Source organism: Pongo pygmaeus, chromosome 1 (genome assembly GCF_028885625.2).
Source record: "Pongo pygmaeus isolate AG05252 chromosome 1, NHGRI_mPonPyg2-v2.0_pri, whole genome shotgun sequence".
NCBI classification, from domain to species: domain Eukaryota; kingdom Metazoa; phylum Chordata; class Mammalia; order Primates; family Hominidae; genus Pongo; species Pongo pygmaeus.
The window spans coordinates 44,578,993-44,597,354 of record NC_072373.2 but is presented as its reverse complement, the minus strand read 5'-3'; the positions used below and the strand labels follow the sequence as shown (position 1 = coordinate 44,597,354).

The window sequence follows — 18,362 nt, the reverse complement described above, 5'->3', positions numbered from 1 at the left end:
GCTGGCCAGGCTGGTTTTGAACTCCTGACCTCAGGTGATCCACCTGCCTCAGCCTCCCAAAGTGCTGGGATTATAGGTGTGAGCCACCACGGCCGGCCTAATCTCCTCTTCTTATAAGGATACCAGTCATATTGGATTAAGGCCTACCCATGTGAGCTCCTTTTACCTTAATTACCTCTTTAAAGGTCCTGTCTCCAAATACTGCTCAGTCACATCCTGCACCCATATCGGGATAGAACACCAAATATGCATAATAATAAGGGAGGGGGAAGGGCATCTGGGGAGGCCTTGTGGTTCCTCTGGGCTCCTGTTTTGGTCTGAGTGACTCATCCAAGCAAATACAGAACAGGTGGAGGGGAAGAGAGTCATGATGGCAACGAAGAGGGCGCTGGGGACTTCGGGGAGGCGGGAGAAGCAGTGTCCGTGATCAATAATTTATTCCTGGATACTAGGCAGGAGGGCGTTGTCATGGCAACAGGCAGCTCCAGCAGGGACTCCTCTGGAGTCCCCTCTCCTCACTCCCTCCGCTCTCCCTCCTGCCTTCCCTGCTTTCTCTTGCCTCTTCCCTTCCTCATCATTTTCCTTGACTGTCTCAGGAGCCTTTTTGCGGAGTGGAGACTGCCTGCACCTGCTCTGTGTAGGAGCTCTGGGGCTCCCAACAGCCATAGCAGCTCCTTCCCCCACCAGGGTCGTAACCCTGACTCTTCTTTCTGGAAAGACCCCAGTGAGGGGCCATCTCACTGATTCCCCACCACCAGGCATCTTGATTTAGTGGAAGCACATGGGGCACTCCTTTATCTCACAGCCGGTTTTACCACCTGTCTCTTGCCCTCCGCTATTCAGTTGAATGCACTGACATTTTTTTTTTTTTTTTTTTTTTGAGACAGAGTCTTGCTCTGTCACCCAGGCTGGAGTGCAGTGACGCAGTCTCAGCTCACTGCAGCCTCTGCCTCCCGGGTGCCAGCGATTCTCCTACTTCAGCCTCTTGGGTAGCTGGGATTACAGGCGCATGCCACCACGCCTGGCTAATTTTTGTATTTTTAGTAGAGATGAGGTTTCGCCGTGTTGGCCAGGCTGGTCTTGAACTCCTGACCTCAGGTGATCCCCCCACCTCGGCGAATGCACTGACTTCTAACCATACTCTGCTCACTGTGCCAGGTGCTTCTGTCCTCAGAGAGATCCCCCAAGCCAGGCAGCCGGGCAGGGTCTTCTCCCACCTTAGCCCCTAGATGGGACCATCCTTGGGACTACTCATCATTGGCCACAGCAGTTGGTCCTTCATCTCTTCCTCCTGGCCTCAGCGGATAGGAAGATGCCAGGAGCATATGGCCAACCAGAAAGTCTGTGTACCTCACTATACTCTAAGCTCCATGGCAGGGATTTTGTCCTTAGTGCCACATAGTGGGTGCCCAGTAAATTATCTGTGCTATGTTGTGGAAAACATGAGACAGGTCTGAAGGATGTCTGAGACAACAACTGGGTCTTGGGTCTCTAAACCAATATTTCCCAGAAGCTGGGTCTTGGGTCCCACAGCTGCACTGAAGGAATCCATTGAATATTTAAAGTTGTTTTTTATGCACATTAAAATTCACTGCTCCCCTGATTTACTGGCTGTCACAACTAATAAGGGATCTGGGCCTAAAATAACCATTTAAGACTTAAGGTTATTAGTCTTGTAATTGCTGCTAAGGGTCTTGTCTTTTCTCTGAGTTTGTAAATCCTCATGCACAAAGATTAGGAAAACATACCCCTAAGCTGGAGGCTGCCAAGGGGGCTGGGCAGTTGGAGACCAAACTCAGCTGCCTTCCTGGTGTGTTGGTTTCCTAATAAAGCCTTGAGCTGGGGGTGCAGATATAGCCGTGGAGCATCTGTGAGCATCCTTTGGGATCAGGGAAGAAAGGGAGGGGTTACCCGGCAGAAGAGTGTGGCGTGGGCTGCCCTCATGACAAGCAGCTGCCAGTGGAGAAAAGAGCCTTATCTTCAGGGAAGGGACAGCTCCTTCCCAGCCTACAGGCTCACACCCTGATGGCCCAGAAGAGATAGCAGTGATGTTGTAATCAGATGGCCATGATACTGCAGGCAGAGATTAGAGTCACCAAGAAAACTAGCTGTATTGGAAATGTCTTCCTCTGGCTTATCTCAGGAACTGTTCCTGCTTCTCCCTGCAGGGGATCATTTTCCAACATGCCTCTTTCTAATCCTCATCAAAAAGCATTTATGAAAGGCCTGATAAGTTTTGGTGTGGTGAAAGGTCAGGGCACATGGGCTGACTGTCACTGGAGTATGGGCCAGTGTCCCCTGTGCCACCCTCACTTGTCTGCCACCTGTGAGGGTCTCAACACTGCTGCCTGTGAGAGCTGCCAACCAGAGCCAGCAGCTGCTGCTCTCCCATACCAGAGCACTCCTAGCAGAATTTAGCACAGAAATTCTGCCCACTTCTTTTTTCTTTGGGGAAAAAGGTAAAATACACTTAACATAAAATTGGTTAAAATTTACCATTTTAACCATTTTAAAGTATGCAATTCAGTGGCATTTAGTACATTTACAATGCTGTGCAACCACCACCACTATCTAATTCCTTAAGACTTTTATTACCCCAAAAGGAAACCCTCTACCCATGAAGTGGTCACTCCCCATTCTTCCTTCCCCTTAGCCCCTGGCAACCATTAATCAGTTTTTTCTCTATAGACTTGCCTATTCTGGACACTTCATATCAGTGGAATCATACAATATATGGCTTTTTGTGGACTTAGTATCATGTCTTCAAGGTTTATCCACATTGTAGCATGGATCAGTCCTTCATTCCTTTTTGTGGCTGAATAATACTCAATTATCTGTATATGGCACATTTTTGTTCCTCCATTCGTCCAATGATGGACCATTTGGGTTTTTTTTTTCTACCTTTGAGCTATTGTGAATAGTGTTGCTATGAACATTTTGTGTACAAGTTTTAGTTTGAATACCTGCTTTCCTTTTTTTTTTTTTTTTTGGAGACAAGGTCTCATTCTGTCATCCAGGCTGGAGTGCAGTGGTGCAATCATCTGTCACTGCAGCTTTGACCTCCTGGGCACAAGCAATCCTCCCACCTCAACCTCCTGAGTAACTGGGACTACAGGCATGCACCACCACACCCAGCTAATTTTTGTATTTTTTGTAGAGGTTTCTCCATGTTGCCCAGATTGGCCTGCAACTCCTGAGCTCAACTGATCCACCTGCCTTGGCCTCCCAAAGTGCTGGGAGTATAGGTATGAGCCACTCCACCTGACCTGAGCACTTGCTTTCAATTCTTTTGGGTATATACCTAGGAGTGGAATTGCTGGGTCATATGGTAATTCAACATTTGGCTTATTGAGGAACTGCCAGACTCATCTCACTTCTTTTTTTTTTTTGAGACGGAGTCTCACTTTGTTGCCCAAGCTGGAGTGCAGTGGCATGATGTCAGCTCACTGCAAGCTCCGCCTCCAGGGTTCACGCCATTCTCCTGCACCAGCCTCCCAAGCAGCTGGGACTACAGGCTCTCGCCACCACGCCCGGCTAATTTTTTGTATTTTTAGTAGAGACGGGGTTTCACCATGTTAGCCAGGATGGTCTCGATCTCCTGACCTCGTGATCTGCCCACCTCGGCCACCCAAAGTACTGGGATTACAGGCGTGAGCCACTGCACCCGGCCTCTTCTCACTTCTTGACACATGCCAGTCTCTGTCTTCTTTTGAGCGAGTGGACAGCCTCCCTGTACCCACTCCAGACTCATGAACTTTGGCAGCCACTTTTGGTTCGTTTCTGGTTCCCAGCCCCTGGTCAAGACGCAGTGACGTGAGTAGACACAACATGGGGATCTAGCATTAACAATGGGGTGATTTCTAATTATTTTTAGTGGTGTTACCAGATCTTATTTACTCATACATGTGCTGTCCTCTGAAACTGTACCATGTTGCGGGCTGCATATTTGTTCCTATAATGAAGCCAGTGCTCAAAACCTTGTTTCATCCTGTGTAGGAATAGCCTTCAGAGTTCTTGCCTTGATAATCATTCTTTGCTTTTGATACTAAACAGTATTCCCAACTGCATCACCCACCATCTTTCCTGTTCTTGGCTCTATCTTTCAACTTAAGAAAAAAAATTACCATCTACCCTCATAGGATAAAGATTTGCCACCATGGGGTCCCATCAAAAGAATATACTGTAGGCTTGAAAGCAGTTCCAAAAGAAAAGCTTCTGAAATGTTCTAAGCACTGGCGGGTGCATTGTTGGAATATGTATATAGCTTCCCAAGGGGACTTCTTTGAAGGAGACAGCACTAATTTAAATGTATAAATTCTGGTGTGTTCATTTAAAAGTTCAGCTGGAAGGCTTTATAGGCATATAATAAAAAGTCGATGTGAATGGTTATTGAATTATGTACACCTCCAGGAAATCAAAGAGTTTTACTTTAGGAGTTTTAGAGAGATCAAGTTTAAAATATAACCTGGGAGTTTGGTGGGATGGTTCACACAAAATAGTATTACCCAGCTGCTAGAGAGGAGAAGGGTCAGTGGGGAGACCAAAGGCTTAGAACAAGCATCTCATCTTCATAAGGGTTAGGAGGTCACTTAGGTAGTCTGGCTAGGAAGGGGACGTTGCTATTTTTATTATTCTCTATCTTTGGAGGGCAGTGTGAGGAGGGAGGCTGGTGAGAAGTACAGGTGAACTGGAACCTTGGTGAGTTAAGTTTTAAAATTTTTTGAATAGCACATAGAGATGTGCTATAGCCTAGACTACTCAAGGCTTCCCTGTAAACTTTAAATATTTTAGCCAGCTTTGGAAGCCTGGCAGAGAAGCTTTGGACCAAGCACATAGGCCAATGTGCTGGGTATGTTTGACCTACTGGATGTGATATTTTTCCTCCTCGTTCAAAAACTAAAGTCAGCAGAGAATGGGGTAGAAGTAAAGTCATCTGGAGAGTAGACTGGAGGGAAGTGATGGGTCGGAGTTTAGTCTGGTTCTTTCGAGATTTCAGAGGTACACTGGAGATTGGTGACACTGTCCCCATTTGACAACCAGGCCTGGGAAGTGGATGACAAGGTCAGCGGAATTTCAGAGCCAAGAATAGATCCCCAGCTCCATGCCATCACCACAGTAACTCACTCCGGGGTTTGAAGAATATCGCCCTCTGGGGAAATAGCGCTTCTGAAAACTGTTTCATGTCTTTGTCTCATTTATCCCAGCAATCATTTATTTGGGGTCAGATATTGATGGATTTGACAGCAAAGTAGGGAAGGATGTTGCAGTGATTTTTAAAAACATTTTTATTGTGATAAAACACAGTTGTCTATATAATAGAAAACTTGCTATTTCAACCATTTTGTAGACATACAACTCAGTTACATTTAGTATATTCACAATGTTGTGTAACCATCACTACTTTTCTGTTTCCAGAACGTTTTCACCCCAGATAGAAACTCTGTAACCAGCTAGGCACAGTGGCTCAGGTCTGTAATCCTAGCACTTTGGAAGGCCGAGGGGGGTGGATCAACTGAGGTCAGGAGTTCAAGACCAGTCTAGCCAACACGGCGAACCCTGTCTCTACTAAAAATACAAAAATTAGTCAGGCGTGGTGGCGGGCGCCTGTAGTCCCACTACTCAGGAGCCTGAGCCAGGAGAATCGCTTGAACCCAGGGTGCAGAGGTTGCAGTGAGCCAAGATCGCGCCACTTCACTCCAGCCTAGGTGAAAAAGCAAGACTGTGTCTCAAAAAAAATAAAAAAAGAAAGAAAGAAAAGGAAGGAAGGAAGAAAGGGAAAGGAAAGGAGGGAGAAAGAGAGAAAGAGAGAAAGAAAGGAAAGAAAGAAAGAAACTCTGTAACCATTAAGCATTAACTTCCTATTATCTACTCCTCCCAGCCTTTGGTAATCTTGAATCTACTCTCTGTCTCTATGAATTTGTCCATTACATTACATATATTTCACATAAATGGAATCATACAGTATTTGTTCTTTTGTGTCTGGTTTATTTCATTTAGCATAATATTTTCAAGGTTGAAATGTATCAGAACTTCATTCTTTTTTATTGCTGAATAATATTCCATGGTATGAAGGCACACCATTTTGTTTATCCACTCATCTGTTGAGGACACTTGCATTGTCTCCATCTTTTGGCTATTGTGAACAATGCTGCAATGAATATTGTATATAAGTACCTGTTTGAATTCCTGTTTTCAGTTCTTTTGGGTATACGCCTAGGAGTGAAATTGCAGGGTCGTATAGTAACTCTATGTTTAACTTTTTGAGAAACTACCAGGCTGTTTTCCAAAGTGGCTGCACTATTTTACATTCCCATCCAGCAGTGTACAAGTGTTCCAATTTCTCCACATCCTCACCAACACTTGTTATTTTTCATTTTATTGATTATAGCCATCCTCCACACATCCTATAGTAGGTGTGAAGTGGTATCTCATTGTTTTGATTTGCATTTCGCTATAATGATTAGTGATATTGAACATCTTTTCATGTGCTTCTTGGCCATTTATGTGTCTTCTTTGGAGAAATGTCTGTTCAAAGTTCCTTGCTGTTTTTAAATTGGCTTTTGGTCTTTTGTTGTGGTTATTGTTGTTGGGTTTTAGGAGTTCCTGATATAGCCTGGATATTAAACCCTTATTAAGTGGAATAAGCTGTATCTTCACAGCACAAACCCTCAGCCTACCCTAGAGAACCTTGGGATTTGCATCTGTTTTCTCCCATTCTGTAGGTTGTCTTTTCACTTTATTGATAACATCCTTCAATACATAAAAGATTTACATTTTGATGAAGCCCAGTTTATCTCATCCTTGTTGCTGGTGCATCGGTGTTACATCTAAAAGTCCATTAACAAACCTAAGGTTATGAAGTTTTACTTCTAGTTTTCTTCTAAGAGTTTTATGGTTTTAGCACTCATATTTGGGTCGTTGACCCATTTTGACTCAGTTTTTATATATAGTAGTGCCCCTTTATCCATGAGGGATACATTTCAAGATCCCCAGTGGATGCCTGAAACCATGGGTAGTACTGAACCCCATATATACTATGTTTTTTCTTATGCATACATAGCTATGTTAAAGTTTAATTTATAAATTAGGCACAGTAACAGATTGACAGCAATAACAAATAATAAAATAGAAAAGTTATACTGTAATAAAAGTCATGTGAATGTAGTCTCTCTCTCAAAATATCTTAATGTACTGTATTCACCTATTTTCAGACCACAGTTGACCTTGGGTAACTGAGACCTCAGAAATCAAAACTTTGAATAAGGCAGGGGAGACTACTGTAGTGTGAGGTTTGTAGTTTGGGGTATAACTTCATTCCTTTGATGTGGAAATCCAGTTTTCCCAGCACCATTTGTTGAAGAAACTGTTCTTTCCCCATTGAGTGGACTTGGTACTCTTGTCAAAAATCAGTTGACCATAGAAATATGGGTTTATTTGTGGACTCTCAATTCTATTCCATTGGTATAAAAGTTTTTCCTTATCCCACTACAACACTGATTTGATTACCATAGCTTTGTAGTATGTTTTGAAATCAGGAAATGTGAGTCTCTGACTTTATTCTTCTTCTTCAAGATTGTTTTGCCTAGTTGAGGCCTCTTGCAATTTCATATGAATTTGAGTATAATCATTCTTGAGCATAGTGCTGGTTTCTGTTGGCTGAATACCCAGAGGTAGAACTGTGGGGCCACAGGATAGAAGTATGTTCAGCCTTAGTACACACTGGCAGTTTTACAAAGTGATTGTGCCAATTTACCCTTCTGCCAACAGTGTATGAGAGTTCCATTTGTACCACACCCTTATCAATATTTGATATGCCAATCCTTTTGTAAAATTTAACCTTTCTGGTAGACTGCCCTAAAACTATGAGTCAAACATTGCTATCTCCTTCAAGGGGCAGCCAAAGTGCAGTCATCCACAACTTTGCTCAAGTGGACTTTCTCCTAGCACTGAGTCTTGGAGAGTGCTTCTTGCTCCCTTCCCCATCAGCAGCAATCAGGGTCTAGCTCAGCTCTGGAGGCTGGAGCTCTGGCTGGCGGAAGAGGCAGAATAAGCTGTATCCTCACACTGCCAAACCTCAGCCCACCTGAGAGAACCGTGGGATTTGGGGTGTGTGCGTAGTAGGGGCAGAGAGGATGATCAAGGGCTGCTAAAGGAAAAATGGTAACTGGATGCCGTCTTGGCTGCAGGAGTTGGATATGATTCCAGTGTGGATGGGGCTTTTGGAGCTATGCCGAGCCCTTGAGAGGTCAGTTCTTAGGTAACCATGCTTCCAAGAATTAAGAAGCTGGCAGACCTGTCTCATTTGACCTTGAAAAGGCTCTTTCAGCTACCTATCCTGAGTCCGGAAAGCGCAAAAGGCTTTTCCCAGCCCTACAGCACCCTGGGGCTGGAAACTCTCAGGCCTGTGCCTTATACTTGCTCAGCTCTAAAGGCCTTGAGGCAGTGAGCACTCTTTCCACTCACAGCTTGCTGCATAGCTGAACTCAAGTTTAGTAAACATTCACTGCAAGCCTGTGTGTGCAATACATCAAACTAGGCACCTTGGAAGCTGCAAAGGACGTAATATGAACTCTCTGACTATAAGTTTTTCATCATCTGGTAGAGAAGGAAATATTTGCACATATCATTCCAATGAATCTTTGCTTAGTGAGGGAGATACATAATGTCCTTTGGAAGCCAGGGCAGGAGAGTTCGTGTCCCACACTGAGAGATCTGGTGCACCATATCCATGGTTAGTGCGTGGACATGAAGGGTTGGATTGGCTTCCTGGAGGAGGTGGCATTGGTACTGGGCCTTAGAGGATGAATAGGATTTGTTAGGCAAATTTTACTCCACAGATGGAGTAAAGGAATTCTAGGCAAAGAAACAAAAAAAGCAGCAGTGTAGATGTTACTATCCTGGACATTTGGAGAAAAACAGGTGCAGTCAGATTACTGAATGCTGACAAGGGGGGACCCCTAGATGTCAGCCTGGAGGAGCTAGATTTTATTTTGCAGAAACAGGGAGTCCCTGTAGGATTTGCACATGGAAGATTTATTTAGTGTTGCTCCTAATTGGAGAGCATTCTGGTAACAACAGGGAGACCATGGGACTGCTCCACCCACACAGAAACAGAAATACAATACCCATATCCAGATAGACATATGTGCCCACAAACACACATACAGGAACTAGGACAAACAAACACACTGAGACCTAGAGACCCACATATCAAAACACATAGCCATACTATCAGAACTCACCACACACACACACACACAGACACTACACAATCTGTAAACCCAAGAAAACACATTCAACACCACACGCATGTCCTGAGATACCTATAGACACATGAAGGCTGACAGGTGCCCACATGTCCTGAGTCACACTAAAGCACACACATACAAGTCAGATAGATCCCCTGTGCCTGATAGACACAAATGCCCACCAAGCCTGGCAGGTATACATGCACATTTAGACTTATACATACACCAAGACGCTTACACACACACACGGCGAGAACATGCTCACACTCACTGAAGCCCCTCCCCAGAGACACACATGCCATCCATGCACTTACAGTTACTCGCTCATGCATAGGCATAGTCACAGGCAGACCCACACAGCAGCCACTCCAAGCAGAGACAGAGACAGGCCCTGGCAGGTACCGATTCAGCCCATGGCTACCTGGTGGCACCTCACACCCTCCTCCAAGGCTCCCTTCTAAATGACTTGTCTCTTGGCTTCCAGCCCTGGGTCATCCTGGGGTCTCAGCCCTGGACAGGCTCTCAAGGCAGTCGCATCCTACCTCCCACTCAGTGCTGAGATTTCTAAGCTCCTCTGACAGGGTAACTTAGCTTCTGCTTAAATATTTCAGACAAAATACTTTGTGGTGGCAAGTTTCCCGTTGTAATAGCATTCACTTTCCATGCTGGAAAGTGGGGATTATGCACCCAGGGATGAGACTGGACCCTTTGCTGCAGTAGTTACAGTCAGTGAGCAAATCCAGCTGGAGGGCCTCTGGCCTGCTCAGTCCACCCTGTCCCCAAGTCCCTGTGGGCTACACTTGGCCACAAGATCAACAGTTCCCCTGAGTCATTGTATTGCTGATCTCTTCTGGTGTGAGAGAGCAGGTGGGCTGGATGTGGCACACCAGACCTCTTTGGAGGGAGCTGTGGCTGGCAGGGGAGTGAGCCTTGGGGAATGGGGGGAGCACGACCCGGCTGCCCTGTCTAGGATGCCTAGGACGTGCTGGCGCTCTCCCCCAGGCAGGCCAGCTGTTACTAGAGCCACTCTGCATTGGCGCGGGCTGTCCTCTGTGAATGTGACCCACATTCAGGCCTGCCCAGCAGCTGTCTTCCCCCACCACATCCCTCTTTCTGGCTGCCAACCCCTCCTGGCTTCCCGTTCCCTATCGGCATTCGGCTCCCTGGGTTGAGAAGGGGGCCGCTGTCCACAGGTGGCTTTGGGAGATGGGGTGGGCTGGTGTGGCTGCCTGTATGAGGAGAAAAGCCACAGAAACTGCAAAAGCAATGGCTTCCAACACTGAGCTGAGCTCAGAGCAGGCAGAGAACAGGAGGCAGGAGCATGGGGGCAGCTACCCTCTGGGTCTGCCCACCCCTCCAACCCCCAGGCCATCCAGCAGGGGGTCATCTGGATGCCACCTGATTTTCTCAGCATTTTATCCCCTTTTGTTCCTCTTCAGTGTGGGATCAATCTGATCTCTTCATTAACCCCTCTGTACTTTGCTGATATGGAAAAGGGCTGCCTCTTCTGGGGCAGGACTTTGCCCCTGACCTAGGCTGCTCACTCTGTTCTGGCTCTGAGTCTTAGGGCCAATGCCTTCCATCCTGGTTGTGCCTTTCCCCTCTATCCTTCCCATTCCCTTACAAACTCCGTTAGCCCTATATTCATTATAGGCAAGAGAAATGGCTCAACAGGAGCCCCTGTGAAAAGGCCGGATGGGGGCTAGATGTGGGGCTGGAGGGAGTCAGGGTGGCAGTGCGGACTCTTGACTTGAAGCTCAGTATAAGCCAATAGTGGGATGTGGTGGTTGAAGAAGCATCACAACATGAGCCTGTCCCAAAGGGCTGCCCCATGCACCCTGTGTGGGGAAATTATGCCCTGCCCTGGGCGCCATACCACAACAAGTACTTTATCTTGTTAACAGAAGTGATTTATGTTGACATTGCAGAACACTTAGAAAAGATAAATAAGCACAAAGGGGAAAAAAAGCAAATTATCCATAATTTCACTGCTCAAAGATAGTCATTCTTCTCCTATATTTGTAATGTTTTTCACTCAATCTTCCATTTTATTAAAATATTTCACTATATTATTTTATCATTTTGATAAAATATATCATATTTCATTGCTTATGAGAGTATTAAGAGTATAGGCCAGTTTCTTAGCATTTACCATACGTATTAGGTATTGTCATTTAGAGAATCTTTGTAACTCGAGTTGATACTGTGATCCCAGTTATACAAATAAGGAAACTGAGGCACAGTTGTCCGAGGCTTGCCCGCACTAAGTAACTTGCCCAAGGCAACACAGCCAATAAATGGCAGAGCCAAATTTTGAACCCAGGTCGCCTGCTCCAGAGCTCTTATAATCTCCACACTGTACTGACTTTCAAACCATGGGTGTGCCGTAGTTTGTTTATCATTTCCAGTAGTGATGGTTGTTTAGGTTGTTTCTAACTTTTTCTTATCATTATAAACAATATTCTGCTGAATATTTGTGTGACTTAAATATTTTAATTATCTTTGATTATTTAAGATCCATTCCCAGAAATGGAATTTATGCAATGAAGGGTATAAACATTTTTAAGATGTTTTCATGTTTTTCCAAACTCCCTTCTGGGAAGGCTGTTATCAGGGGACGCCTCCTCCAGGAGGGTAGGAGAGCTGAGCCTTACACTCTAGGAGAATCTCTGACCCAGTGAAGTTTGTCCATCTCAGAGGAAGCAGGACAATGTGGTGAGTGGAAATAGTTTCATGAGGGGAGGTTGAAGGGACTGGAGATATTTAGCCTGCAGAAGATAGGGACAAGGGCCACACTCATGGCTGTAATCAAATGTGTAATGGGCTGTCAAGTGAAAGAGAGAGGTTTGTCCTGAGGCTCTCGAGCAGAAGTGGACCGGGGGACCAAAGTTGCGGAGAGCCATTGTTCTGTGCGGGAGCCATTGTCCTGTGCAGGGCCAGCACACAGCCCTGGATAGAACAGGGTGGGTATTACATAAAGGTTACATGACCAGCTGCCACCCCTGGCTTGGGTTCATGGAGGACGTGTGCATGGGGGAGGGCCAGGACCACCCCCGCCACACTGTGCTCCCCTACAAAACATGACGTCTCTGAATCTTAACAGGGGGTCTGCTCCCCACCCCACCCCCGCCTTGGGGAGCCTGGCCCGGCCTGGTACGTCTCTCTGTCTATCCCCTCAGGAGCACAGCCTGGCTTGTGTCATGGGCCACACAACTCTTCCATTATGCATAAGGGGGACCCAGCGGTGAGCGAGTGAGCAAGCTGGCCGAGGGAGGGGTGAGTGGTTATTAATAAACAAGTGTATTGTGTGGTGTTCCATTCATGGCATTCTCAGAGGACATGGTGGGCTTGAGATAATAAAGCCCTGTTTATGCCATGGAGGGCTGGGGAGGTGGCCGGTGGGGGGTGACAAGGACCAGGGAAGCCAGGAATTATTTTGATTCCACCCAAGTCAGGGCTGCTGTGTTTTCTCTGAGGCCAATTTTCAGGGAAAAGAAGGATCTTGCTGGGATTTTGCTCAGGCCTAAGTCTGCCAGCTGGGATGGCCTGGGGCCTAAGAAATGCCTGGCTTCCCTCCCCACCTGTCCCCATGGAGGGAGACTGAGAAGATGCTGGATGAACCAGACCATGGCTCCTTCAGGAGAGAGGTAGGATGGCCAACTCTGCCCTCCCTCTTGGCCTCTCATCCTTACCCCATTCCTCCTGCTTTGGCCTTCAAAGACTCTGAAGCGGTGTGTGCTAGGATTGTGCATACTTTCCCAACAAAGCTAAGACTGTGGTTGTGCACAAGGGCTGCAAGAATCTTCCTAGCCCAGGGAGTGGATTGGTTGGGGTTAAGATCTGAAATATGAAGTAGGCAGGCTTGAAGGGGAAAGAGGTGGTGGTACTGGTCTCCTGTCCTAAATAAGCTGACATTTTAGGAGGAAGGGAGGCCAAGGACAAGGCTCCAAAGCCCCTGTATGGGTGGGCAGGGGAGCTTTGATTTGAGGAATGAGGGTGTCTGGAAAAGTGAGATGCCGGAGAGCATTTTGGAGGAGGGAGAATCAGTGTTGTGCATCTAATTGTGAAGCCTGTGTTAACTCTGTGGCATGTCTCTGTCCTATGTTAGTCTTTTCCTGTTCCCTCCTTTGGCCATTTGCTCTGGGCTCCACCATCTCAAACCAGCTGTCTCCCTCCTAAGTCTCGGCATCTCTGGATCTCTGGATCTCAGGCCAGGAATGCGGAAGCTGCTGGTTGGGAGGAAGTGAGAATAGTCCCTTTTGCTCTCAGCTGGCTTCTAGGGATGGAGAGCAGTTTCTGGGTCAGAGGAGCCTTGGTTTCCTGTCACTTCGTGCTAAACCAAAACAAGAGTGAAGACAGAGCCCACACAGGCTTGTGTCACCTGGCCTGGCTGATGATGTTCACTTTGACCTTTGGAAGTGGCTTTGGTCCAGAGCTACTCTGAGTTAGGAGACTTTCATGTCAAGACAGCTCTGTCTACAGAGATGTGTACTGGTTTGTTGTTGGTTGGGAGGGAAAAAGGAGGCTAGTGGAAGGGACAGTCTGTCTTGTCCTTTTGGGTACAGGGCTCCCTGAAGCAGGGGTTTGGATCCAGTGACTTTAAAGTTTTGTTTGGGTTGAAGATTCAGTGACCGTACTTAACCCAGGAAGGTTCGAGGCTGCATTAGGGCCAGAACAAACTGATGATCCCAGGTTATTGGAGTATTGCCTGCCTGGCTCAGACCAATTCAACCTTCCCAGAGGCAGCCAGACCTCACCCCAGGACAGAGTGTCAGGAACATTGCGGAGTGCTCCCTCAACCGTTTACACAAAGCAAACGGTACAGTTTTCCCTGAGCATCACGCATCCCGGGCCTGAGTGCCACAGGATGATGAGGAGGCTCTACAGAGAATTGCAGCTCCTTCCTGGACTTTCCTTGGCTCCCACAGGCACTGTGGACACTTGCTTCCCATCTCCCTCCCACTGTCTGAAGGAGCAGTGCCTATTTTTAGAAGCATCTGCATGCTCCTGGGAGCACTGTTTCTGTGGTTTATTGCTGGGCTGAATGCACAGGAGCTGGTGAGACAGCTGGGGCTGGGGAGTGCAGGCTTGTGTGTGGTCAACTCAACTGCAGTCAGCCGGCTGGGCACCTGGCCTGGAGGAATGACCCAGTGTCCTCCACCAAGCTTTCTGGGGGCTCCTACTGGCTCTGTTGTAACATTGTCATTTGCTGTGGGAGGCTTCCTGGAAGGTGAGGGCCTTCATCATAGAGTTGGGCAGGCTGAGTCATCCTTGGACAACCCTCTCTCTGAGGCTGATGTGCTCAGGGTGCAATAGGAGGAATTGATGAGATGGCCTCCCCCAGTGATGGCAACACCATCAACAACTATAATCACAATGGCTCCTCTTCACTGAGAGCCTTCTCCATGGTAGGCAGTGCTCTGAGCATTGGATGTCTGTCCTCATATAAACCTTCCAACAACCTATGCTATCTTCATTTTAAAATCCAGGATCCTGAAACCCAGAGAAGTTAAGCATGTTGCCTAGTGTCACACTGTCGGTGACTGAGCCAGGCCCAAGAACCTGCTCTTTTAGAGCCCCTATGCTTGGAGTCTCTTGGAGCTTGCTGCCATGTTGCCTTTCAGTAGAAGGCAATAAAGTAGGTTATTTTGGTGTCCATAAGAAGGACTGAGGTCAGATGCAAGGAAATACTTCCTGACAGTGATGGGGGCTGTGTGAAATGTTCTTCCTTCCAGATCTTTGAGAGGCACCTTGCATTTCAGAAGGGAGCTGTCTTGCAGGCTGGACTCTGGATTAATGACCACTCAAGAGATTTTCTCTCTTGGGATTTTGGCAGCTCTGTTTTCTGGACCCTGGGCCAGCAGTGGCCTGCCATAAAAGATGCTGGACCATGTGTCGGTAAGAACAGGGAGCAACCAGCCAGCAGCTCTGGGTACACCAAGTACCTGGCTGGGATTTGGAGTCCTAGGAAAAGGCCAGGGAGGCCAGAGAATCCCCCAGGCTTAGAGAAGAAGCCCGAGAGAGAGAGAAACCACTCCCGTGGTTTAGTGGACATTTCATTTCTGCCTTTGAGTCAGATGTGCCTGTTCACCCAGAAAGAAGCCTTTGGCTTCTGCTGGGGCCTGTGTTCCTGGGCCTCCCACCACAGAGCACACAAGAAGCTGGACAGATCCCGGGGAATGCTTCGTTCTTTACCTAGGACACAAGCATCTGTGGGTCATGTGTGCTGGGGACAGCTGCTGGGGGCCCTCCAATCTGAGGCAATGAAGAAGCCAGAGAAAAGAGCCCCTCAGTGGGCTTGGTGAGCCATCTGGATGGGGATGGGGGACTCTTCTTTGCCAACCAGCTGGGCTGCTGTAGCTTTTACTTCCCCTCTGTCACCCTGATCTGTACCATGGCAGCAGTCTCAGGAGAATGTTCTGGGGGTGGGGTAGGGGCTGTGTCGTCTCCCTCCAGGAGCTGCAGTGGGGAGCAGGGCAACTAACACCCTGCAAGTAGCATGGCGCAGTGGGTGGACAGGTGGGGGTGGAGCCAGACTGCTGGGGAACTGTCCCAGTTCAGCCCCTAGCTGGGTGACCTCTGGTTTCATCATCTGTCAAGTGTGATATTAATAGCATCTGCCTCTTGGATTTTGAGAAGATAAATGAACTAATCCATGAAATCATTAGAACAGGAGTAGGAAGGAGGAGGCTCTCTGTCCAGTGCTATGCAGCCTTCGTTCCCCTTCGTTCCTACCCTGCCGAAATCTTCCTCCGCTGGGGGACAGGCCCATGTTGGAGGTGTCCTCACTGTGTCTTCTGCTGCTCGGCTTGGCTCAGGTTAAATAACCCATGGTCTCCACGTTGCTTCCTGCTGCCACTCCCTTTTGTCATAGGAGCCAGTGCAAGGCCACATGCTAAATTCCAGTTCTTCTGCCCCCTGGGCTGCCTTTGGCCCCATTTTGGGTCTCTAGAGGTGAGCATCGTCTTCTGTTGTATGCCAGGCTTCTGACTTCCTGTTCTTCCTCACAGCTCAGTAGTATCTGGCTGCTTGGCGGCCTGGGAGTGGAATCACGTGGCTTTATTCCACCCGCTCTGCCCTGTGACAGGCTCTCCAGGGCCCTGCCCCCAGTTCCCATTCCTGCACTTCCAACCCACCATCCTGAATCTACTTCCCTCCACCCTCGGGCCCTGGGTCCTGATGGCATCTGCCCCAGATCCTTCCCGCCTCTGCCGGTGCCCTTCTACCCTTCCCACCTAGGCCTGGGGCCTGGTCTGAATGTCATCTTGGTTTAGACTTCTCAGGGATTCAAGCACAGTTTGCATGCCTAAAGCAAACTTCTCTTGACATTTAAAGGGGGGCCCGGTGATAGAGTCAGCCCCACATTTATAATCCCTTTGGAAAAGGAGAGGTAACTTTCCACTTTGCTGTAGACTGAATAAGGTCAAAATGAGAGGGGTGGGTGGTGGGGGCAGGTAGCATCATACTTTCTGGCTACCCTCAGTCACTGCTCCATTCTTTGATATGTCTTTATTTAGTCCCTCAGTAACCTAATGGAGGCAAATACCACAATCCCCATTTTGTAGATGGGGAAACAGGTTAAGTGACTTGCCTAAGGTTACACAGCAATTAGGTAGAAAAGTCAAGATTTGAGTGTGGGTCTGCTTTGTTGTGGTGGTTGTTGTCGTTGTTGTTTTTTGAATCATTCAGTCTCTAGAAGAAAGTGGGTTGGATAAGGTGCTCATATTGATGTAGACACATCTGCATTTTGATTACCCTTAAGCTGGATTTCTGACTGTGAACAAATCCAAATCTCCTGTTCACATTGCATCTTCCTCACTCCCCATCCCTTGGCTATGGGCCCTTCTCTCATAAAGAGGCCTGGGAGGCACTGAAGGGAAGAGGGGAGACCCCAGCCTTCCACTGTTTTCTGTCAGCCTCCAGGTTAGACCAGGAGCCTGGTGACACTACTGAGGCTGTCTGCCTCCCAGAAGTCACATGTGCTTAAGAGGTGACTATATTTTGCTGGAGGAAGTGGAAAGAAGAACAGAGTAGGGAATCTGGAGGTGCCTGAGTCATACGGGATTAGAAAGTTAAGGTGCTTGTTTTCCCTAAAAACAGTCTAGGAGGAAACATTCTGCAAAATGATTGCAGATTGTTGGGAGGCCTCGAGGGCTGGAGAGGTGCAGTCCAATGAGATTGCTCGGATCTCCAGGCCCGGGTTCTCTTCTGAGCACTCCCCTCCGCCCCCTCTCCCTGCCACGCCCCTCAGGTCCCCTGCTGTGGGTTCTTTGTAGGAGAAGATGTAAGTGACATGGTAATGGCCCTAAGCACACACCAGAAGCCAATGGTAGATACCAGCCACCCTGTTCCTCCCCACTCCCACAAATCTCCAACCAAGACAGGATGTTATTAACTAGTTTTTGAGGGAACATTTGGAACTCTAACTTCTATCAGCCTGAGGAGAGGTCTGATAGGGTCTTTGTTTGACTGACTCTGAAATTCCGGGGTTGGTGGAGAAAAGTGGAAGGAGGAGGGGTCTGCAACCCTCTTAGACTCAGCCTAGAATTGCCTGGTAATACACAGTCATTTGGGATGTATTGTCTTCCTTCCTGAGCCTTTAAGATAGGCATCCTAAATTATTAGTAAGGCATGGGGCTCTCTTGCTTTATTTCTTAGGGATTTTTTGTTTGTTCATTTTTGTTTTTTTCTCAACTTTGAAAATCAACTGTATCAAGGTATAATTTACACTCAATAAAATGTACTCATTTTAGAGTACAGATGCATTTTGACAAATGTATATGCCCCATGTAACCACCACTCCAATCAAGATGAAGTATATTTCTATTGCCCCCTAAAAATCTCCTCATCCAGTCTACAGTCCACCCCCACCCCACAGCCCCTGCATATTTTAAGGATGCTTTCAGCTCTAGGGAAAAAAGGATATAAACTAAAGCCAAAATGTTGCCATTATGATATATCTTTCTTTTCTTTCTTTTGTCATTATTTTCTTATTTCGTCATGGTAAAATATGCACAACATACAATTTACTATTTTAACTATTTTTAAATGTACAGTTTGGTGGCATTAAGTACATTCATTTGTTATATAACCATCATCACTACACCCATCTTC

The 18,362-nt window shown here is 47.2% G+C and overlaps 1 protein-coding gene across 16 annotated transcripts in view; it reads left to right on the top strand.

Annotated features, from left to right (window-relative positions):
• NFASC (neurofascin) overlaps nt 1-18,362 on the top strand; it is a 192,079-nt gene that overhangs the window by 29,339 nt on the left and 144,378 nt on the right. The window contains exon 1 of one of the 16 annotated variants that reach the window (XM_054466911.1): nt 12,687-12,895. The exons of the other annotated variants lie outside the window; for them this stretch is intronic. Within the exon in view, the coding sequence (XP_054322886.1) occupies nt 12,809-12,895 (87 nt within the window). The 5' untranslated portion in view covers nt 12,687-12,808. Of the gene's footprint in view, nt 1-12,686; nt 12,896-18,362 lie in introns of those variants that run through there. 16 annotated transcript variants of the gene reach the window in all.